A 23,614-nucleotide genomic window follows, 5' to 3' on the forward strand; every position below is an offset into this window, starting at 1 on the left:
ACTCAACTCTGTAGACCAGGCTGGCCTCGAACTCATATAGGTCCTCCTGCCTCCCAAGTGCCAGGGTTAAAGGTGAGCACCACCACTGCCTGACTTGTTTTATGATTTTATCTGCTGTTATTTGGTTTTGGAGACTGAGTCTCAAATACCCGAGGCTGACCTTGAACAATCTATGTAGTACCTGACGATGACCTTGAACTGGACCATTCTGCCTGAGTACAAGCATGCTGAGGTTGCAGGCGTGCACCTCTGTGCCCAGCTTACCTGAGCCTGTTTTTGCCTCTCCTGACACTCCTTGCTCTTCCTGAATGTGATCTGAAATATATTGGCAGCAACTTCCTTCCAGGTCCTGTGCTCTTGTTTTTTTTTTTTTTGTTTTTTGTTTTTTGTTTTTTGTTTTTTGGGGGAGGGGGGTCATGCAATCTTTGTAGAACCCCTGTCAGTTAATAGTGGAAAGGAAACCAAAGTTCAGAGAGGCCATGAGAAGACAATAGATACAGACTACTCCACATTGTCGCTGTGTGACCTGGGCTGGGGAATTGGCCTCTCTGGGCCTTATTCCCATCCCCTCTGGAATGGCTCCATTAATAGGCTGCCAAGCAGATGGAGTGGGAGGGTGAATGAGCGACCAGGGTAGCTGAGAGAGAAATGGGAACCAGGGCAGCAACGAGGAGCATTTCTGTTTGCCCTCCCTCCCCTAGCCCAGCCCTCCAGCTGACTCACTTCCCTTCATATCAGTCAACTCATTCCCAAGCACCCTGGCGTCTTTGCTTGGAGGCCCGGGAGAGTCAGCTCTTGCTTGCTGACTTCAGGGTCCCCTAGGAGTTTGTTGGATGAATGAGTGAGATCTTTGTGGACGGTCTGAAGACGATGAGTTGGGGTCCAGTTCTAAGAGGAGACACTTGTTTGTTCCAGGATGGCAGGAGGCAGGCTTGGGACGTGGACCATCTCTGGCTTGTCCCCCGCACCCTCCCCCAAAGTTCACATAGCACATTTCTTCCAAGTTGTGGTGTTTCTATTTCTGTGCCAGATACGCGTCTAGGAATGTCACCTACAGTACAATGGCCTTCCCTTCTTCCCACTTCCTTTTGAGGTTCAGGACCCCCAAGTCACATAGGGGATGGGAAATGGCAGAGGGAAGGAACATTTCTGAGAGAGGTTGCTGGAATAGCTTGGGAGAGGGCATGGCTGTGTGCCCCCTTGGGACCCGGGGTGGACATCCAGGGACCCCCTTAGTGCTTAGTGGAAGTGGAGAGCAGTCAAACCCAGCAGACTGGAGTCCACAGAAGCCACTGGACATTTTTCTGCTCCCTAAATATTTAGACAGTGAGATAAATGGGGATCTCAGGGCCAGAGCAGCCTGGCCAGGCCCTGGTTATTTTGAGAGAATCCCTCTCAAGAGCCACAGAACATGTCCCCTGCATCCTTCACCCTCTTCCCAGAGTCTGTAGCCACTGTCCCCAAGGAGGAAAACAGCAGCAGACATTCCCAGACTTTAGGGTTCAAATACGTGGCTCCCACCATCATCTGTTGAGTCCCTGATCTTCTGGCTTCTGGTCCTGTGACACCGGACCCAGGATGGCATGCAGGACCCGCTTAGATGTCAGCAGAGGGAGCAAGCAGCCATGGCCTCTCTTTTGGATGGCACAGCAGTCAATGGTGCCACCTGCCCAGTGCCCCAGGATGCCAGGGGCACCCAGTTCCCTTCCTTAGCCTGGAGAGCCGTGGGGGCCAACGGCTCTCTTCTCCCGGATGCAGGCTGGGAAAGGGGCGTCTGTAAGTCCCCGTGCACAGAACGGGTACACAAACAACACAGCCAGAGCTTGAGGCGTTGGAAGACAGCCTTTCGGAAAAGGATGAAGACCCAGGGGTCCAGGATGGGGTTGAAGGCGTTGAAGCGGAAGGCAAGGAGGTCTCCCATCTCACTGCTGTCCGGGGCAATGGCCTGGGTGAAGCCTCGGATCTGAGGGGCAGGGAGATGCATCATGGGTTTGTCCTCCCCCATCCCTGTAACCCACCTCCCACTTCTTGCCCACAGGGATGAGGAGTTGTGGCATGTTGGAGGGGAAGGAAATGAGATAAGATGAAGAAAGATGTAGCCTGAGTTGCTAACATGTGCATGCATCCGGAGATCAGGGGACACAAAAACCCCCAGGAAGCAGGTAACAGCCGGCAGAAGGAAGACGGGGCTGGGGCAAAGGGTGCCCATCTACCAGACCCGCCCTTTTCAGCTGAGGCGGACCTCCCCCAACCCCCACAGATGCCTAAGCCCCGCAGGGCTCCCAAAACCTCATGCAAAGCCACCTGTGGGGATGGGTTCAGCAGTCACTGTTAACCCTCAAAAGGTTTCAACACCCCCAGTCCATCCTGATCCCGATCGGGCGCAGCCGGCTACTGTAGTGGGAGGGATAGTACAAGGTCCCTGTGGGGCGCAGTGAGAGCCGAGCCGGAGGCTGAAAGGGTGGGGTCTGGGCTCAGGGAGTGGCCCCCCGTGGCTGTGTGATTATATGAGAGAGCTGTGTGATTATATAGAGATACGGTTTGAGCGACCGTGGGCCACGCACTATCATCCTCTTGTAAAAGACGATGACAGCACAGGACCTTGGTGCCATTTCCTGCCCGATGCTTCTGAAATAATTGTGTAAGGTCAATTTGAAATTTGTCTGAAGAGGCATTTGGAAGCCGTTAAGAAGGGTTGTGTCGGCAGAAAGCAAGTCAAGTGTTCATGGATTGTGTGGATCCTGTTATCACCACAATGACTGGAAACCTAAAGGCTGGGGTGGGGGGAGGTCAGTGGAGCAAAAGAAAATGGAGAGACTTCTTGGGTAGCCAGGAGTTATTGGATGGTACACAAAAGTCACCATCTCACCCTTCTGGAGCCTCAGTTTCCACATCTGCCAAATGGGCATGATAGATGAAGAGCAGAGCTGGGCGTTGCCCTGGTCTCCTCCTCCCCCACCTCGGCAGCACCTCAGTTCCAAGAGACACTCACCGTGAGCGGCAGGGAGCACACAGCCATGACGCTCGTCATGAGGGCCAGCAGAATCAGATGGTCGACCTCGTCCTCCCGTGCCCGAGAGGTCGGTACCAGTGAGCCATGGTGGCGTCTCTGTTGGCGGTACATGCGGCAGAGGCTGAGCGTGACAGAGCCGTTGCAGAAGAAGATGGACGTCACCAGGAGGGCCACAAGGCTGGCGTAGGCCAGGGAGAAGGCGCAGCCACCAGGCTGTGTGCAGCGCATGCGGATGAAGCACCAGCTCCCAGGGCAGTACTGCTGGTGTCCCCCCAGGCCCATCAGGGGCAGCGAGCAGAAGAGACAGCAGAAGGCATAGATGGCAGGCAGGGCCACGCGGGCGCAGCGCGGTGCGTCCAGCTGGGCGTACAGGTAGGGGTGACTGAGTGCCAGGCATCGCTCCACGGCCATGGCAAAGAGGATGAGCGTGGAGGCCAGGCCGAAGAAAGTCATGGCAAAGGCGAAAGTATCGCACAGGGCTGAGCCTCCGTGGGCCAGGCCCAGCAGGGAGCTGTTGCGCGCATAGGCCACGAACACCGCAGGGCTCAAGAAGCACGTGCCCAGAAGGTCTGTTGCTGCCAGCCCAGTGACCAGCACTGCAAAGGCCGATGGGTGTGACTTCCTTCTCGCACCCAGGATGCCCAGCGCCAGCCCGTTGCCCACCACACCGGCCACGAACATCAGGGTGCTGGTGGCAGGTCCCACCGAGTCTCGCACGTAGGTGAGGTTCCGGCAAGAATCTGCCATGCCCCGCCACTGTCCGACACCTGCAGTGACAGGGCTCCCAGGGGTGGCAGGAGCAGGGCTGGCACCAGGGTGGCTACTGCCGGCCACAGCCGTCACAGCAGCCAGCGTCTGCCAGTCGACCCCCCAGTTTCCCAGGGGCTTTTCGGGCCTTCGGTTTCCGTCTTCTCTAGTTGTCGGCCACTCTCCTCTGTCTTCCCTTCTGGCTGTCTGTCCTTGCTTCTGGCTGTCCCTTCGCTTGTCGCTTGTCCACTATCCCCGGTCCCCCCCGCCCCTCTACATTTTCTTGGCCCACTTCTTCACATTTCTGCTTCCTGGACCCTCGGGCACCTCTGCCTTCTCCCTGTCGCTCCTGTCCCTCAGGCTCCTGTCTGCGGGTCTGTGTCGATCTCTGTCAGCTTCTCCCTCCTAGTGCCCGCCCTCCTCCTCATCTTGCCTGCTGCCCCAGCTTTTTTCATTTCCTCTGCGCCCCACCCTCCTCCCCCTGTGCTGGTCTCCAGAGGCCCCCTGGGCTCCCTGCCTGCTTTCCCTGGCTTGTACCCCATCCCCTGCTTTGAACACCCAACCCTCGCCTCCTCGCCTCTGCCTCTCCCCCTCCGTCCCCTCCTCACACAGTCCCCGGCACAGTCACCTGCTGCTACCCCCCCCCCCACACACACACTCAGCGTCTGCTGTTTTTCACACCCTCAGCATCTCTAGCCTCCCTTTCTCTCTCTCTCTCTCTCTACACACACACACACACACACACACACATTTCCGTGTGTCCCTCTCTGTGTGTACCCAAGTCCCTGTTCGTGTCGCCCAGGTTGAGAGCCCCCACGGCCGCCAGGCAAGCTCTACTTCACACAGCCTGAGCTGTCTGTGAGTAGCCCGTGAGAGCTATTCTGGGCTTCAGGCCCTGGGGTTAGAGCCCGGCCCTGGGATTGAGAAATGATCAGGAAATTCCTCCATGATGCAGTGTTTTCCAGACATCACAGAGAGCCCTGGTCCCTGGACGCAATTCACTCCTTCCAGGAGTTAAGGAAGGAGGCCACCTGGGCCCCTAGCTTAGGCTCCCTGAGTCCGGAGTCCGTTCGCAGTCTCCGGCTTACAGGAGACCCACCATTTGGTGACCCAGCATTAAAGAGTGACCTCTTGCTTCTCAACACAGCACTTTCAGGCCCCAGGCCAAGGCTGATGAATGGCCATCCCAGGCTCCAGCACTGCCCCCCCCCGACACACACACACACACACACACACACACACACACACACACACACACGAGGCTGCCGCTCACCCTCCCTCAGTATAGCCCGGATGGCATCTCCCTCAGGCCAGTGTGTCAGCGCAGCTGTCAGAACAGTGGTCATTCGACCTTCGCACTGACTACAATTCCTGTTATCTCACTGCTGAGGAGGGCCAGAGGGGACCTCGGAGACCCCCAGTCACCCTTTGTGGCTTTTTTTTTTTTTGAAACGGGATTTCTCTATGTAGCTTTGACTGTCCTGGAACTTGATTTGTAGACCAGGCTGGCCTCAAACTCACAGATTTCCGCTTGCCTCTGCCTCCAGAGTGCTAGGATTAAAGGCGTGCACCACCACCACCTGGCACTCTGTGGCTTTTTTTTTTTTTTTTTTTTTAATCTGTTCTTGATGCTGTTCTGCTCTATTTTTGAGACAGGATCTCATGTGGCTTAGTCTGGCCTCTAATTTTCTATGTGACAAAAGAAATCTTAATTTTTTTAAAGATGCATGTATGTGTCTGTGTGTGTGTGTGTGTGTGTGTGTGTGTGTGTGTGTGTGTGTTTATGTGTGGGTGCACCCCTGCCACACACAGGGCACATGTAGAAGTCAGAGGATAGCGTGCAGGACTGTTTTCTCTCTCTGCCTTGTGGGTCCTGGGGATCAAACTCAGGTCTTCTGCTGAACAGCAAGCCCAGATTTGTCTTTTTTGTTTTTTATTTTTTTGTCCTTGTTCCTTTATGGGAGGCAAGTTCTCTCTGTGTAGCCCAGGATGGCCTCAAACTCGAAAGATTCTCTTGCCTCAGTCCAGAGGATGCTAGCATTAAAATCCTGTGCCCCGCCCACCCGGTGTGACGCCCTTACTTTTCACGGAGACAGTTTCAGTGAAGAGGTTTTTTACATCCATTTGACTTTCATTTCTGTACCAATGTGAGCACCTGCCTCCTGATGCATGATGGTGTCGGGCAAGGGCTGAAGGCAGGTTTACTCCAGTCTCCTCCTTCAGGCATGTGGCTGAGTGTGGTCAGTCCCCCCCCCCCCCACACACACCCAGGCCTGCCTTGCAGCAGGGAAAAGGCCTGTTCAGAAATGTTGCATGTTCAGGGCAAGAGTGTTCCTGACACCAGGCTGGACTCCAGGCAGCCCTGTGTTCCCACCCCCATGACCGCATCTTCCTATCACCCATGGCCAGCTGCCACCCAGCTGGCATCCCTAGTTTCCGACAGGATGGGTCCCCAGTTCCAGCCGCTCTGGGGATCCCCAAAGGACCACCCAGCTCTGCTCTTGTGGAGGGGGAAGGCGGAGTGGAGAGCCTGAGGGGGACAGGCAAGCCTGAGGCCATGTGGTCCCTGTCACAGCCTCTGGTTCCCAGGAAGACCAGAGGGAAGTCAGGAAGTCATATCTTATTAATGAGGGATGGTGCCTGGCAGGCTTGGCGCCCTGTCTTGGCATCAGGGGTGTTTCTAGGAGGAGGTGGGACCTCCATTTCCTGGAGCTCTGATCATCTGCTGATTTCCTGTCCCCATCACCACCACTTAGCGTTTGGGAAGTCCCCTGGCTGCTACGCTCAGGGACCTGGGACAATCCCCTGCACCCTCCTAGGCCATCATACACTTCTAGGAGCCAAACCCCTGTGGATGCCAACCACTGCTCTAGGTGTTGCTGCCCTGCTCGGGGCGTGGTGCTTGTGCCCCGGAGATCCTAAGTATGGGAACAAGGATCAGAAAAGTTCAAGGTCATCTCTACCAGCAAATACAGAGCATCCCAAGGCAGCCTGGGCTACACAAGACCCTGTCTCAAAAGGTCAGAGAACAAAAAGAAGCAGGTAGGGCTTAGCAGTGACCACCGCTCTCTCCTGACCAGGGGACCCTGGGATCTATGCAAGGTTACCCATGGTTCTGTGTACCTCACCGCCTAGTGTGAGGGGTGGGCCATCTGTACCCTCACACGGTTCCTGAGCACAGTCGGTGGTGGGAGCTGCCCTGGGAGAGAGAGTGACTCAGCAGATTGCTTTCAACCCACCACAGGCAGGAGGACTCAACCTCCCCAAGGGACCCCAAGGCTCTTCAGAAGAGGAAGGACAGGCCAGACACCACAGAGGATGGGGACTGACTCAGAGACGGTTCCCAGAGGTGAGGGAAATGGGGGTCAGAGAGAGGAGGATGGGAGCTGGGAGCTTGGCATGTGACATTGCAGATTAAGGTGTGTGTGTGTGATGTGTGTAACACTGTACAGCTTTCATGGGTGTCTTCTCTAGCTCCTCAGTGGCCAGGTCCTTAGCTGCCTACTTTCTGTGAGGTGGGTGTAGAGCAGGCCCATAGGGCTCACAGGTGGGGGTGTGCATAGATATGGACAGACGGGTGTACATAGGAATGGCCAGGTGTACAGAGATATAATTTGCCCCCTAGAAATAAGTGTATTCATTTTATGTGAATGACTATTTGCTCACACGTATGTCTATGCACCCAGCGCCCAGTGAGGTCAGAAGCAAATGTTGGATCTCTTGGAAATAGAGTTATGGACAGTTTGAGCCACCATGTGGGTGCTGGGAATTAAACCCCCAGGTTCTCGTAGAGTGCTCTTATTCAAGGAGCTCTCTCTCAAGCTCCATGGATATATTTTTGCTTCTGTGTACCGTGCATGGATAGGCAAGTGTTTCTGCAATGTGTGAGGATGTGGGTACCGCCAGTTCATAGGTATATCTGCAGCCATGTATCAACACGTCTGAGATCACAGTGTCTGTTGTTGTTTTTGGTTTGTTTGGTTTTTTGAGACAGGGTTTCTCTGTGTATGCCTGCTTCCCTGGAATTCACCCCGTAGACCAGACTGGCCTCGAACTCACAGAGATCCACCTGCCTCTGTCTCCGGAGTGCTGGGATTACAGGTTAATTTCTATATCTTATTTACTGAGTGTATGTATATTCTTGCTCGCGTACCAAGGCATACTGAAGTCCGGCGACAGTTTGTAGGCTGGTTCTTTCATTCCATCGTGTGAGTCCTTGGAACTGAACTCAGGTCCTCAGGCTTGGCGGCAGGTACCTTTCCAAAGTGAGCCATCTCACCAGGCCCTATCACTCACCACTCATTGTGTGATCTTAGGAAAAGGCTTCCCCTGTTCAACAAACATCCCAGCCATGGGGAATCGTGTAAAATATGAACCTTAATCCTGCCTGCTTTACAGATAGCTGCTGGAGCTATTATTCACTCAACAGACCTAACAATCACTGTGTACCAAAGGCCGGAGGGGACATAGAGAGCTCAGGAGACGCCACACAATAAGGGTGTGCACGGCCATGTGGTGTGTAGGGCCTGGGTAGGCAGGTCCCGTTGGCTGAGTTATCAGTTCCTGCTGCAGACCCCGTTTATCCTGGGCCCACCTGTCCTAACTCCTTGGTCCCTCTCTTCCTGGTCCAGGCCCTGGGAGCGTATTTGTGCTCGACTCGACCTATGCATTCCATATATGTGTATGCACCGCCAGCTGCCTATGCCTGCTGTTAGGTCTGTCTTGTTCAACCCTGCCTTTGCCTTGCTTCAAGAAGCTGCTGGACTCTTCCAGGCTGTCCTGCCTGGCTCAGCCTGGCTTTAGGCCTCTTTTCTCGCTCACACTCCGGTCTCCTGAGCCAACCCAGCACTGCTCAGAACACGCGTGGGGAGTGCCAAGGTCTAATGAGAAAGGACAAGGAGAGCCCAAGGATGGGCAACTGGGAGGGACAGATAGGAAGCCAGCACTTCCTCAGGCGTCCCCCCCACCCCACCCCCCCACCCCACCCCACCCACCCCACCCCACCCACCCCACCCCACCCCACCCCACCCCCACACACCTCTTACCCCGTTTCTGACCCCTGCTAGATCTTGAGCCCCAAAGCTGACCTCACAGCTGAGCGTGGCAGGAAAGGGCAGGGGTGACCAGAGACAGTACCCTTAGGAGATGTAAAGCTAATGAGATTAATTAATCCTGTGCTTCTGGTGTCTGGTGACTCTGGGACCAGCCTTGTCTCCCTGCCCCCACTCAGGTTTCTGGCTCCTCCCAGTGTCCGTCATCACACACACACACACACACACACACACACACACACACACACACGCCCTGCAGTCTCCTGGCTTCCCTCCTGCTGACCAGCCCCCAGAGCTTTCTCAACAGCAACATGTGGGGGGAAGGTTCAGACCACACACATTTGTTCCGGTCGGGAAGGGCCCTATATCCCAATAGTCTAGAGCAGTGGTCCTCAACCTTCCCAATGCTGCACCCTTCAATACAGTTCATGTTGTGGTGGACCCCCCAAACATACAATTACTTGTGTTTCTACTTGTTGCTACCATTATTAATTGTAACCTAAATAGCTGTATTTTCCAATGGCCCCCACAGGTTAAGAACCACTGATCTAGGCTTCCTTCCTCACAGGGCTGGAAAACTGACTCTGGAATGTGAGGGCCTGGTGGCCTTTACAACTCTAATCCCAGCTTTTGTGAGGCTGAGGAGGCAGAAGGATTGCTCTGAGTTCAAGGCCAACTTGGGCTACACCATGAGGAACTGTTAAAATAATAATAATAATAATAACTGAGCAGCAGTGGCGCCCACCTTTAATCCCAGCACTCAGGAGGCAGAGGCAGGCAGATCTCTGAGTTCAAGGACAGCCTGGTCTACAAAGGGAGTTCCAGGACACCCAGAGAGATCCATCTGGTCTTGGAAAACCAAAATAAAAAAGAAAAAGAAAAGACAAGGTATAATGGTGTTTATATGCAATCTCAGCATCAGAGAAGTCCAGGAGGCAAGCCAACAAGCCAGATCCTTCCTCAGGGGAAAAGTTCTTCCTCCCATCTGTAATCCCAGCACTCTGGGGGCAGACGCAAAAGGATCCATATGGTTTGTCATGTCAGCTTGGAACAGAGCAAGCTCAGACCAGCAAGGGCCATGTTGTAAAGTAAGACCTTGTCAAAAGAAGCAAGGGAGGAAAGAAGGAAGGGAGGGAGGGAGGGAGGGAGAAGGCTAATGACATGGAACTGCAAGAAAGAAAGAAAGCAGGAAAGAAGGAAGGGGGAGAGAGAGAGAGAGAGAGAGAGGAGGGCTAGTAGGGGAAGACGCCTTGTCACCAACCCTAATTAATTACTTGAGTTTCAATCCCCAGGACCCACATGGTTCTCACAAGTTGTCCTCTGACCTATATACAACACACACACACACACAGGTCACAAATTAAAATGCAAAAAGAAAGAAACTGAAATAAATTTGGGGCTCGGCGGTCCTGGGAACCCAGATCCCTTCAGGTTCTAAGCTGTGAAGGGCCGGGTTTATGGTGACCCAGAAGCCTTGCAGCCTGGGCCCTGCCGGCTAGGCACCCTTCCCCACCCCCAGCTCATCCTTGGCTCTCTCTGTCCCCCTTTTCCCTTGTGGCTCCCACAGACATGATGTAAGCAGGCTGGAGCGGGCCGAGAGGTGGGAGCAAGAGCGAGATGTAATTACAGCTGCTTCTGCCTCCTTTCTACAGGAAGCTCGGAGTGGGGGCCCAGGGGACCCTAATCCGATAGCACTTGCCAGGCTCACACAAGACCTTCTGGGGAGGAAAGCCTAGTGAGCCACTCCAGGAGACCGAGAGAGTCCGGTCTCCATCAACCGGAAGGACGGACCCCGGGATGGGGTGGGGTCTTAGGGAGTCTGAGGAGGGAATATGGCCAACTAGATAAGTAAAGTCTGCTTCTCCTCTGGTTGTGTGTGTGTGTGTCTGAGTGTGTGCCCCCCCACACACACATGCATGCAAAGTTGTGTGTGTGCATGTTTATGTGTGCATGGGTACATGTTTGCTCGCGTGTGTGCAAAGGTGTGCAAGCATGTCCTTGTGTGCTCAGCAAATGTTTGGGTGCAGGTGTACATGTACATATTATATGTGCATATGGGGGTCAGAGGGCAACCTCAGATATTGTTTCCTTTTCGGTTTTGCTTTCTGTTTGTTTGTTTTGAGACAGGGTTTCTCTGTGCAGCCCTGGCTATCCTGGAACTCCCTCTGTAGAGCAGGCTGGCTTTGAACTCAGAGACTCATTAGTCTCGATCAAAGGTGTACATCGCCACGCCACGCCCCCCTTTTTTTGAGGCAGGGTCTCTCCCTGGAACCCAGGACTTACTTGCCAGTTTAGCTAGAGTGCCTGCCTGGCCAGTGATTCTCAGCAACCTCTCTGTCTCTGCCTGGGATCACAACTGTGTTGTACCATTCCCTGCCTTTTCTTCCTCCTAAGATTTACTTATTGATTATGTATACAGTGTTCTGTGTTCTGCCTGAATACCAGCAGAGGGCACTAAGATCTCATTTATAGACAGTTGTGAGCCACCATGTGGTTGCTGGGAATTGAACCCAGGTCCTCTGGAAGAGCAGCCAGAGCCCTTAATTTCTGAGCCATCACCCTAGACCCCTCATTAGATTTTTTTTCTTTCCTTTCTTTCTTTCTTTCTTTTTTTTTTTTTTTTTTTTTTTTTTTTGAGACAGGGTTTCTCTGTGTAGCCCTAACTATCCTGGAACTCACTCTGTAGACCAGGCTGGCCTCAAACTCACAGAGATCCGCCTGCCTCTGCCTTTTGAGTGCTAGAATTAAAGACATGCACTACCACCTCCTGGCCCCTTGATAGTTCCGATGGAAACATTTCCTTTTTCTTTCCACTATCAGTCCTTAAGCAGCCCCCACGGGGAGTGGCAACTCAGATTCCTTAGCCTACTGTTTTATAGCTATTCCTCCAGCCAAAGCCATTCTCCTCCTGAGAGGGAGAGAGGCTCTTGAGAAAAGGAAACTTCCGAGTGCAGGAAACTCAAAGTCACTAAATCCACAAGGCCCCTCTACAGCCACATAAGCAGTAAACAGTTGCTGGGGGAAGCAGACCCTCCTTGGGTGGAGCTGCCCACACACGGAATGGGAGCTGTAGGGGTGCAGCTTTCCTGACTCATCACCCATGCCCCGCACGGTGGGTTTTTAGTGGCATGGCTGCCTTTGAGTCACCAATGTTCCCGTAAGCGACCTCAATAAAATCATTGGTTCCCCATGCTAGAGTCAGGTGGAATCATTTCTTTTGTCTGTTACTAATAAAACAGATATTTGTCCACGGGTGCCACCCAGGGAAGAGTCACACAGCTGGGACACAATGGGGCATGGTGGGGACTTTGTCCAGCCTCAAAGCCCAGAAGCCTTATACAATCCCAGGGAAGGCCAGGCACGTAAACACACAGCAGTAATCCTAACATTCAGAGGCCGAGGCAAGAGGATAGTGAGTCTGAAGCCAGTTTGGGCTGCATAGCAAAACCCTAAGATAGAACCGGAGGAGGAGGGGGGGGGGGGAGCCCAGCAGTGGTGGTGATGCATGCCTTTAATCCCAGCACTTGGGAGGCAGAGGCAGGTAGATCCCTGAGTTCCAGGCCGGCCTGGTCTACAGAGCGAGTTCCAGGACAGCCAGGACTACTCAGAGAAACCCGGTCCTGGGGGCAAATTATCCTCAGGGAAGCCGGAAGTAAGGACTTTCATGAGAAATCATTTGTGTCACAACCAAATCAAAAACATATTTAAGCATCATCTAGGCTAAGAATAGCCTCAAAACCACAAGTGCAGGCCACATACACACTGCTTCCAAGCATGCACTGTTGAACAGATCAGGGGTCCTCTGTCCTCACAGTTAAGGAAAAAATAGCTGAGTTAGGGCCCACAGGACCCCCTGCAGGAGGGGGCAGAGGGGGACTCATGCGTGACTAACAGTCTTCATTTTTTCCTTCTTGCTTATCCAGGTTCCCCAAATTCTATCCATTCTGCACCCCAGCCAAGATATTCCTGTCCACAACGAAGTCTTCTATGACCCTCCCCTTACCTGAGCCAGGAGCGCACTCTCTCTCTCTCTCTCTCTCTCTCTCTCTCTCTGAAGTCTCTCACCTCAGCTCTGCCCAGTGGAGACCAGCATCTGGATTCCCCAGAGCCAGGGCTCTCTCTGCCAGTCACATACATCCCCAGCTTTGCCTGTGACAGGACTGTTCACAGAGCAGGAATCCAGGGATGGTTTGGAAGAGTGAATGGGTGGGTGAGTGGATGGATTAAGGACAAGGTCAGGGGTAAATTAGAGGATACAGGCCTGCAACCCCTGCTACTCTGAGTCTGAAGCCCACCTGGTCTACCTGTTCCGGGGCCTCCAGGGCTACACAGAGAGACCCTGTCTCAAAACAAAACAAAATGAAAATTTTGAAAAGAAAGAATATAATGAGGCCTGGTGAAATTGCTTAACAGAAAACATTTGCCTAAAATCCCCCAACCAAGGGTTGGGCGTGGCTCAGTGGTAAATGGTGTGTTTGCTGAGGGTTCAAATCCCCAGTACTTAAAAAGTGGGGGAGGCTGGGCATATTGGTGCACTCCTTTAATCCCAGCACTCAAGAGGCAGAGGTAGGCAGATCTCTGTAAGTTCGAGGTCTTCCTGGTCTACAGAGAGAGTTCCAGGCCAGCCAGGGCTATGAAATAATATTTAAAAAAAACGGGGGGGGGGTCTGGAGAATTTTCTCAATGCTTAAGAGCAAATACTGCTCTTCCAGAGGATCAGAGTTCGATTCCCAGCACCCACATAGAACAGCTTCCAATCCCCCTAACTGCAGTTCCAGAGGATCTGACACCCTCTTTTCTGGCTTCCCTGACACCAGCCTTCATGGGCACACACCCACACACAGAGATGGCTCAGGGGTTAAGAGCACTGGCTGCTCTTCCTCTTCCAAAGGTTCTGAATTCCCAGCAACCACATGGTGGCTCACAGCCATCTATAATGAGATCTGGTCCCTCTTCAGGTGTGCAGGCAGAACATAATTATATATATATATATATATATATATATATATATATATATATATATATATATATATAATTGTATTTTTTTAAGTAAGCCAGTGGTAGGATCAACGAGATGTGAACCCTGGATGGATTATTCAGGGGATGAGCAGAGACCCCCTAAGTCCCCGCCAGGAGGGAGTGCAGGAGATGAGGCAGCTAGGCTACAGGGAACCTGAAGTTGGTGCCTCAGACTTCGCAGCTGTGTGACTCCTGACTCCGTTCCTTCAGCTGTGAAATGCTGCAGATAAGCCGCCTATTCTCAAGCTGATGGGAAAACGAAAAGGAGCAGGGCTAAGGACTCACTTCCTGCGGGGTTGCAGTGTTTCGCCATCCACACAGCTGACACTCACTCGGCACACACTCAGAAAGAAAGAGAAGGGGCGGACGCAGGGTCCCTCAAAGGCGGCCCCCACGCTCTTCTGTTCTTGCTCGGCTTCCCCTAAATTGCAGGCACCACCAAGTCACCAAGTTTATTGGATTCATACTTAAGCGGGGGGAGGATAAGGCTGTCTTGAGGGCTCAGAGCAGGGTGCAAAAGAGTCTCTTGTCGCGGAAGGGATTCTCGGCGGCGGGGACGGGAGTCACCAGTGGGTCATCCTTAGCGTGCGTCTCGCAGAAAGCCAAAAGCTCGGCTGCCGCCTGCGACACCTGCAGGCGAGGTGTAGAAACGCAGTTGACCCTCCCTAATGGTTTGGTCCCTGGGCGAGCGCCCAAATCCCCGCCCCGTGTCCTGACCACGCCTCGACCGGCCACGCCCCCACGCGGAGCCCCACCCTCTCACCCCGCCTGAGCTCCAGGCTCCTCCCCCAACAGAGCCTGGCGTAGACCCCCACCCCCTAAACGGTTTCCCCGCGGGTCTGTGTACCTTCATGCGATCGATGTTCACTTCCAGCTTCAGCTGTTCCACAGTCTTGCGGGCCTCGGCGATCTTGGCCATGTTGTTGGACATGGCTGCAGCAGGAAAGGAGTTAAGCGCCTGGCAGGAGGAGTGGGGGCTGGGGGGCTGGAACACGTCTGGATCTCCCGGGGAGTAGTGAGAAGCAGTGATGCGACCCAGGAACAGGAGAAGAGGTTGGGACTACGAGCGAATGGGGTCCCAGAGACAGGTAGAGGAAGGAGGAGGATGGAGGGATGCTGGATGGGAGTACCTACCTACCAAGAGGCCGCTGGAGGAAGAGCAGAGGGGCCAGGGAAGGCAGGAAGGAGGGAGGGAGACACGGAGGGGAGGCTGAGAGGCAGGTGGAGAAGGCAGGGCCAGAAGGACAGGGCCACAGGTGTTTGATCAGGATCTACTGATCCAGGTGCCCTCACCCCCTGGGGACAGAGCTTGAGCCAGGAAGGGGGGCCCCTCCTCAGGCCAATTAGCAGCGACTCCAGGGAGAACTGAGAATTAAGATCTCGGCGGGAGGGGCGCAGAGGGGGTCTCATTAGGGCCTCAGCAGCAGCTGCCCCCTCTGCGCCCCTCAGGGACCCACTCCCGCCCCAGCCTTGGCGACCTCAAAGGCTCTGCTCATTAGCAGGCAGGGGAGAGAGAGGGTTGGGGCAAGGCAACCCAGCCAGCCCTGCAGAGGGGCAAGGGGGATAGAGAGGGGGACGAGAGAAAAAGCCATGCGGAGGGGGGAACAGAGGGGAAGGAGAGGCGGGCGTGGAGAAGGGAAATAGACTGAAGACGGAGACAGATATTGGGGGAGAGGAAGACGATAGGGAGAGGGAGGAAAGGGGAGGGTATAGGGAAGGGAAAGGGAACGGAGGAGCTGGGGAGACAGGAGAGGAGGGACCCAGACAAAGAGGGACATGGCAGAGTTAGAAGAGAAAGGGAAAAGGGAGGAGGAGAGGGTGAGGGATAAACAGACGGACAGAAGGACAGAGAGGATGATGGGGACACGTGGAACTATAGCCATTTATTCCTTCATTCACCCATTCACTCATTCAATCCCAGACAGACAGATGGTGGCCACCAACCAGCTACTAGTGCCGGGAGAGGAGCCTCCTACCTGTTGCAGCTCAGGGCTGAGATGACTGGCGAGGGGGCAGGCTGAGAGAGGCAGCGTCCGGTCCCCTTCCCAGCCCCGCCCCCTCCCCTGGGGTGCAGCCCTTCAGGACCGCCTCCTCCTAGGCACCACCTGTGTCCACGCCCAGGTGTGTCTCTGTGGGTCCTCTCCTTGCTGAGTATCTTCTCCCTCTCTCTCTTTTATTTACTCCTGTTTCCAGCGTGTCTTTCTCTGGAGTCCCTCTTTCACGCTGGCGGGAAAGGATGGACCCTCTAGGTGCGTATATTTATGCACGGAGGTCCCTCCCGTGTGTCCCACGCGGCCTCTCACTCCTACACACACAGACCAGTCACCTCCGCATCACCCGGTCACTGCGACACCCTCAGCAGCACACAGACGCAAGTCACTGACACAGGGTGCCGACTGCCTTGCTCGGCCACAGTGCTCAACACAACAGTCAATGCCAAAGCCCACCGCTGTCACTCAGCACAGCATGCCATCGACAGCGGCAGCTTGTACCACTGGACAGCCAGGTACCCGTCTTAGAGTGTCAAATGCACACACTGTCATCCACAAGCGCTGTTTCAGTTAGCCTCCCTTAAAGTCCTCGTTCACACTTTTCTCCGAATCTCACATGGTGTGGTGATGTGAGATTCTGGTTTAGTCTCTCTGCTCCATTGCTTAGCGTGGCACGGGACCACATGGTTTCCTTTCCAGGGGTGCCTGTGTGTGGCCACATTTACTCTCGGTCAGTTTCCCGATACACATGGCACGTAGTTGTCCCCCACTCCCCCCACAGAATCACATGTAATCCCGGTCTCACACACACACACACACACACACACACACACACACACACTGTCTTTTGGTGGCGTACATTGTTGACATGCAATCATACACACACACACACACACACACACACACACACACACGCTGTCACGTACATACTCTTTTGCTGGGCCTCACAGTCGTGTTACAAATGCTTGCCATGCCAGCACTGTCTCTCTTCCTCATTCAGCACTCTCCCAGGCTTACCTTTAGTCCCCAAACAATCACACGCCTTTGCACAGGCAACCACAGACACGGGCCAACCTCTCAGCGTCACATGTCATCACCCAGCTTCTCTTGACTCAGCAGAGTTGTGGCAGGCACATTCCCACGGTTGGCTACATACACCAGGCCCCCTATGTCTATGTGCCTCCCTTTTGCCTCATACCATCACTTGCTTGACTCACTCTGCTCCTGTAACACACGTGAACTCCCTTACATACAGCTGGCATCATGGAGTCTCCAGGAAGTTTCTCTCTCAGAGCCAATGCCACACACGGTGGCCCACTGATACTCTCCGACAGCCCCACACTCAGTCCCCCTGGTCATTCCTAATCTCACTGGGTCACAGAATCACACCTCGTCTCCTGGTGTCCCACACCACCTCGGAGGCGTGGGTCACACTGGCGTGGGTCGCACCACCTCGGGATGTCGGGGTGGGACACCACAGCATCACCCACGCCGCCCTCAAGGCCGCACTGATGGCCACACGGGGGCGCCCTTGAGCCAAAGTCACTGGAGGAGCGCGCGCAGAAGCCGCGAAGACGAGGCCGGCCTTGCAGAAGGTAGAAACCGGAGATCTGGGGGCCTCCCCGAGAAGGATGACAGGGGAAGTGGGTTCCTACGAAGGTGAAAAAGATGAGGGATCAGAGGGAGAGGACACAGAACTTCAGAGAGAGGTGAGAGGGGCAGAAAGAGACAGGAAACTAAGCACGGAAAGAGACAGAAGCAGGACAGACGGGAGGTACAGGGAGAGGTCACAGGAGACAGACACACAGACTGAGCCTTGAAGACAGACACTCAGAGTCCGAGCCAGGCCGGCCAAGTGACAAGAGATTCAGAGAACGCCTTTCCCGGCCTGACCACACGGCGGGGCGGAGCTGTAGAGGGGGAGTGGTGTGGGTGTGGTCAAGGCGGGGCTTTGGGGTGTTGGGGGCGGGGCCTTAGAGGGTGAAGGCGGGGCCTGACGCTCCTTCCCATTCTGGCTCGCAGGGTTACTGCAACACCGGGAAGAGGCGGAGTCGGGAGAGGCGTCTCAGTCGCAGACAGCTCAACCCCAGTTCGGTTTTCACCGCCTGCACGGGGAAGCCAGACTGGACAGGGAAAGATAACAGCTTCTGATAGCTTCCGCCACCCCCTCCCCAGTCCTGGGACTTGAACCAAAAGTCTCATACGTGCTAAGCAAGAGCTCTACATCCACCGCCCTCTTTTGACTTTTTGATCTTGAGACAGTCTCCTTCAGCTGAGCTAGACTGATCTTGAACTCATTCTGTGGCCCAGGCTTTGAACTTGGCGACTCTCCTGCCTCGGCCATCCCTAGGGAGCTGGGGATGACAGGCCTGAGCCACGCTGATAACTTTTTGGAACTGGGAGTATGGGACTCTGGCTCCCTGCCCCCTCTCTCGTGGGTTCATAGGGCCAGGTTGGAAGGAGAAAATGGCCCACATCTGGAAAGCATCAGGCGCGCCGGACGTGCCAGGGCCCCGGGCCGGGGCTGCAGGAGGAGGGGGAGGAGGGGAGCCAAGGAGCTCGCCCCACAAGCCGAGTGGTGTCTGCCGGCGCCGAGGAGGGGCCTGGGCTTGCGCCGAGCCCGGCGCCTCCCGCAGCTGGTTTTCATCCCCAGATCTGGCCTAGGGTGCCCCTGAGGAGGAAACCCAGCTTATTTAATGCTGGAAAGACAGGGTGATGACCCTGTCTCCTGACCAAAGGCTAGAGGGAGGAGGAGGGAGGACAGATGGACACGGAATGGATAACCTCCAGCTCCCTCCTAATCTACAGACCCCAGCAGCCTCTCCGTTATTTAAATACATATTTAAATGATATATACTTACATTAAATATATATTTACATTTTATTTATTGTGTGTACGGGGAGATGTGTTCCTGTGCCACACACAGGCTTGGTATGGAAGTCAGAGGACACCTTGTGAACCTCGGTTCTCTCCCTCCCATCGTGTGGGTCCCAGGGTGGAACTCAGGTCCTCAGGCTGGTGGCAAACACCTTCAACTGGCTGAGCCATTTCTAAGTCCTTAGGTATTAAGCATCTTAAAACACGTCCAAAATCCAGCTTCCTCCCACCAACTCCCTCCAGCTTCACTCCCTTCTTGGCTTCCACATCAGGCCTTTTGCCTCTGACCCCGTCAGCCTGCTCCTTGTAGAGAAGTCACAAGGCCATTGTCTTAAACACAAGTCTCAGGGTACCAATAATCCCAGCATTGAGGAAGATGAGCCCAGAAGACCGGAAATTCCAGGACAGCCTGGACTACAAAGTGAGTTCCATCTTAGCTGGTGTTAGACAGTGAGACTCTGCCTAGAAAGGGGTGGGAGAGGGGATTGTGTTAGCTGGTAGAATGCTTCCTGGCATGCAGGGAACCATGTATGACACATACCTGCAATACCAGCATTCAGCGTGGGGCTAGCCTGAGCTACATAGCAATTTTTAATTCTTTTCTTTTTTAAATGTTTATTTATTATGCAGTGTTCTGCTGGCATGTATCCCTGCCCACCACAAGAGGTCACTAGATCTCATTATAGATGGTTATGAGCCACCATGTGGTTGCTGGGACTTGAACTCAGGACATCTGGAAGAGCAGTCAGTGCTCTTAACCTGTGAGCCATCTCTTCAGCCCCTCTTCTCGTTTTCTTAAAGATTTCTTTTATATGCATGGATGTGCACCATGCTGGTGCCCATGAGTAGTTGTGAACCACCATGTGGAAGCTGGGAACTGAACCCAGGTCCTGTGCAAGAACAGAAAGTGCTCATAACTGCTGAGCCATCTCTCCTGCCCCCAAAGATGACCATGGAGGTCACAAGACGGTGTCAGAACCCCTGGAACTGAAGTTGTGGACAGTTGTGAGCTGCCATGTGGGGGCTGGGAACTGAACCCGAGTCCCCTGCAAGAACAAAAGCTCTTAACCACAGAGCCATCTCTCCAGCTCCCATAGCAAGCTTAAGAGGATCAGAACAAGAAAAGGTGTGTGTGGGGGGGGGTAGGGAGCTGGTGAAGGGGCTACCCTGGAACTATGTAGACCAGGCTGGCCACAAACTGAGAGAGCCTCCTGTCCCTCCCGCCCGTGCACTGGAATGGGCACTATCACACTTGGCCTCAAGTGTGTACTTCATATGGGATTCTATGGTGTGCAAATTACATTTCAACTCCCCCATGAAACAAAACAAAACAAAACAAAATCTGACAGGTTCCTCCAGTGCCTTCCATACTTAAAGCGCATCTATGGCCCCACACGGCCAGCGTCTCTTTTACTCTCCACGCCTTTACCTCTCATGTTCCAACCTTAGTGCTGTTTAATCTGCCAGGTGCAGTCTCGCCTCAGGCCTCTACACAGGCTCTTCCTGTCCGGCCGTATCCAGAGCCTGACTCCCCTAGACAGCTGCTCCTTTTGAGGGGATGGAATATGGAGACAGGGTCTCCCTGTGTAGCCCAGGCTGGCCCCAACTCACCACATAGTCCGACCCGGTCTCAAATCCAAAATGATTCCGCCTCTGCTTCTGAGTGCTGCAGTAACAGGCACACGCCACCATGACCTGCTGTCCCCTCCCCCTTCCCCTGTCCCTTATCAACTTTTAAGTCACCCCCACCTCTGCCCAAAGACCACTTCCTGTGGCCAAGGAAGAGGTGAGTATAGCAGACATGTTGTTGAGGAAGGCTGAATCAAGAACATGGCCATCAGCCAGGCATGGAATGGGCACCCAGCTGTAATGCCTCGGAAGGCTGAAGCAGGGGCATTGCCTGTCTGAGGCCAGCCTGTCTTCAGAGTGAGTGAGACCCCAATTCAAACACATAAATACAGAGAGAGAGATGGAGAACATACACTTAGTGGTAGACACCTTCAATCCCAGATCCCACCACCCCAGAGAGGGAGACACAAAGATCAAGGAGTTCAAGGCCATCTCCAGTACAGAGAAAGGTCAGTGGGCACTCCGGAGGCAGAGGCATGTCGATATGAGTTTGAGGCCAGCCTGGTCTACAGAGGGAGTTCCAGGACAGCCAGAGCTACACTGAGAAACCTTGTCTTGAAAAAGCAAAAACACCACCAAAAAGATGTTCAGTGGGGCTGGGAGTGGGATAACTATTTCTATTTATTTGGACATCACTAAGGACCTGTGAAACCCTGGCCAAGTCCCTTCCCCCGTCTGACCGCAGGTGCCTGTTGGGCGGAAAAAATATCCCCTGGGGCCTTATAAGCAACATCTTGAAAATAACAGCATTCCTGGTCCCCAGTGCCGAGGATCAAACTCATGGCCTGTGTCTATCTATCTCCGAGCCCTACCTCCAGCTCCCAGCCCCTACACATCCACCCAGCCATCTGCTTACCTATCTATGAGTCTCACGTAGCCCAGGCTAGCTTCAAACTCACTAGGAAACTGAGGATGACCTTACACTTCAGATCATCTTGCCTCCAACCTCCTAAGTGCTGCGATTACAGATGTGCTCAGCCTTGCCCGGTTTCTGGGTGTTCAGCTGGAGCCCAAGAGCCAACCCACTGAGCCCAACCCCAGACCATCATTTCCTACTACTTGTCTCCTCTGTCCCCTCTACAGTGGGGCAGAGACTCTGCGATCTTTTCTCTCAGTGCTATAAGGGACCAAGAGGCCCACCCAGACAGACATACATATCCTGGAAGCAGGTGGGGACTGGTTCTGAACCCCAATTGTCCTAAGCCTTGTGACCAGGGCTAGTAATGGCCTTTCCAGGTATCTATTTACCCATTCATAAAATGGGCGTCCATAAAATGGGCTTATCCAGTAGAAAAATGTGTAAAGGCTATGAGCAGGAAACACGAAGCTCAAATTCTGCACAGAAAGCTGTGCCAAAGAAGAGAAATAGGAGCAAAAGAGAAGGCTCAGAGGTTAAGAGCACTGGCTGCTCTTCCAGAGGACCTGCGTTCAAATTCCAAGGGATCTGATGACTTCTGGCCTCTGCGGGCACCAGGCATACATGCAGGCAAAACACAAATATACGTAAGAATAAAATGTAAAAATAGCAGGGTGGTGGTGTCACTTCACCTTAGGGAGGCAGAGGCAGGCACATTTCTGAGTTCGAGGCCAGCCTGGTCTGCAGAGGGAATTCCAGGACAGTCAGGGCTACACGGAGAAACCCTGTCTCACAACAACAACAAAAGTAGAAAATTAAAAGCGGATTGTCAGACATGCTAATTAACACAACACCCCTACTCCTACCCCCATGAGATTTTGAAAATGAAGATGACTGCGCAATGTGGTGTGGTTCCAAATTCCAGAGGCTGAGGCAGGAGGATTTCCAGCTTCAGGCCAATGTGGAGTATATAACAAATTCATAGCCAGCTTGGGCTGCCCAGGGACGACCCTGTCTCAATAAAACAGCAGTTGTTTTATTATTATTAAATGTTATTTTGAGACAGGCCAATGTAGCCCAGGCTGGCCTGCAGCTCACAAAGCTCTGCCCACCTCTACCTCCCTATAGCTTCCCCACATACCTGGCTTTTGCATGAGTGTTAGTGATCCAAATTCAGGACCTCATGCTCCCACAGCAGCCAACTCCCCAGTCCTGGGTCTTTTTTGTTTGTTTGTTTGTTTGTTTGTTTGTTTGTTTTTCGAGACAGGGTTTCTCTGTATTGCTTTGGGGATTGCCCTGGAACTCTCTTTAGACCAGGCTGGCCTAGAACTCACAGAGATCCGCCTGCCTCTGCCTCCCGACTGCTGAGATTAAAGGCACACTCTTGATGACATCTTTATAATTATTTTAGTGTGTGAAGTATGCACCAGCCATGCTACACGTAGGAGACCGGAAGACAACTGAGCATGCCAGGCCTTGCTGATCTGTTGTTTGCCGCTGCACACACTGGTGTGGCTGGCCTTTGGGTTCCCAGGGAGTCTCCTGTCTCAGCTTCTCACTGCTCAGTAAGACCACTGGGGGTCACATATCCACTCTATAGGGTGGGGCTTTCCAAGGTTTCTGAGGATTCGAACTCAGGTCCCTCGCGCCTACACAGCAAGCACTTTATCCACTGGGCCATAGCCCAAGCCCTGCTCTTGATGATGACCTGTTACTTTTACAAAAACGTAAGGGTGTCCACACATAACTCAAAGTCAGTCACTAAAGGCACAAGCGGTCATGAAGTGATGCTCAAATTCCCCCTGGGACCTGCCACCTGGCTTTGCGAATCGCCGGTTCCACAGCAGAGAGAACGCTTCTCATTTTAACAGAGAACCAGAATCCAGGGAATATGTAACATTGTGCATTTATTTACAAAGAGGTTAGAGAAACACACAGAATCTGGCCCCCACGCACCAGGGAGTCACCATTGTCATAATAAATACAGTAATTTCTTTTTAAATCAAAAAAAAAAAAAAAACAAACAAATAAAAAAAAAAAAAAAACCCACTGGATTGGAACAGCTGAGGGTCATTCAGCTTCCCGCACTCCCCGCGGGGAGAGGCACCAGATTGAAACCATCTTCCTTCCTCTCTCTAACCTCCCAGTCCTCCATAATTGTCCAGGGATGGAGCAGAAAGAGTCCTTTCCAGGTGTTGGCAACTCCTACTTGACCCTCAAAGCCCCTAAGACGGTGCCACTTTTCCCAGGGCAGTCTGCGAGCATAACCTGAGTCAGACAGAGTCTCTGACCCAGAGGCCCCAGGGGATATCCTAAGGGTCCAGGGACATGGAGGGGGCACTTTGTGAATGAGAAGGGAGCCCTATCTGGGCCAGGAAAGGAGGAGTGAGAAAGCTATTATGAGAGAAATGGAGAGGGAGCAGACTAAGC

At 53.5% G+C, this 23,614-nt stretch overlaps 1 protein-coding gene across 1 annotated transcript; it reads right to left on the reverse strand.

Moving 5' to 3' along the window:
* Positions 1–714: 714 nt before the first annotated feature.
* Positions 715–4,005, reverse strand: Ptgir (prostaglandin I2 receptor). The gene is made up of 2 exons (XM_051207537.1): positions 2,993–4,005; positions 715–1,963 (listed from the first exon to the last, which is right to left on the reverse strand). Exons 1-2 carry the CDS (start codon positions 3,758–3,760, stop codon positions 1,604–1,606), a joined length of 1,128 nt encoding a protein of 375 aa, XP_051063494.1. The 5' UTR covers positions 3,761–4,005; the 3' UTR covers positions 715–1,603.
* Positions 4,006–23,614: the final 19,609 nt, after the last annotated feature.

The sequence above is a fragment of the Phodopus roborovskii genome, unplaced genomic scaffold (assembly GCF_943737965.1).
Source record: "Phodopus roborovskii unplaced genomic scaffold, PHOROB, whole genome shotgun sequence".
Lineage (NCBI taxonomy): Eukaryota > Metazoa > Chordata > Mammalia > Rodentia > Cricetidae > Phodopus > Phodopus roborovskii.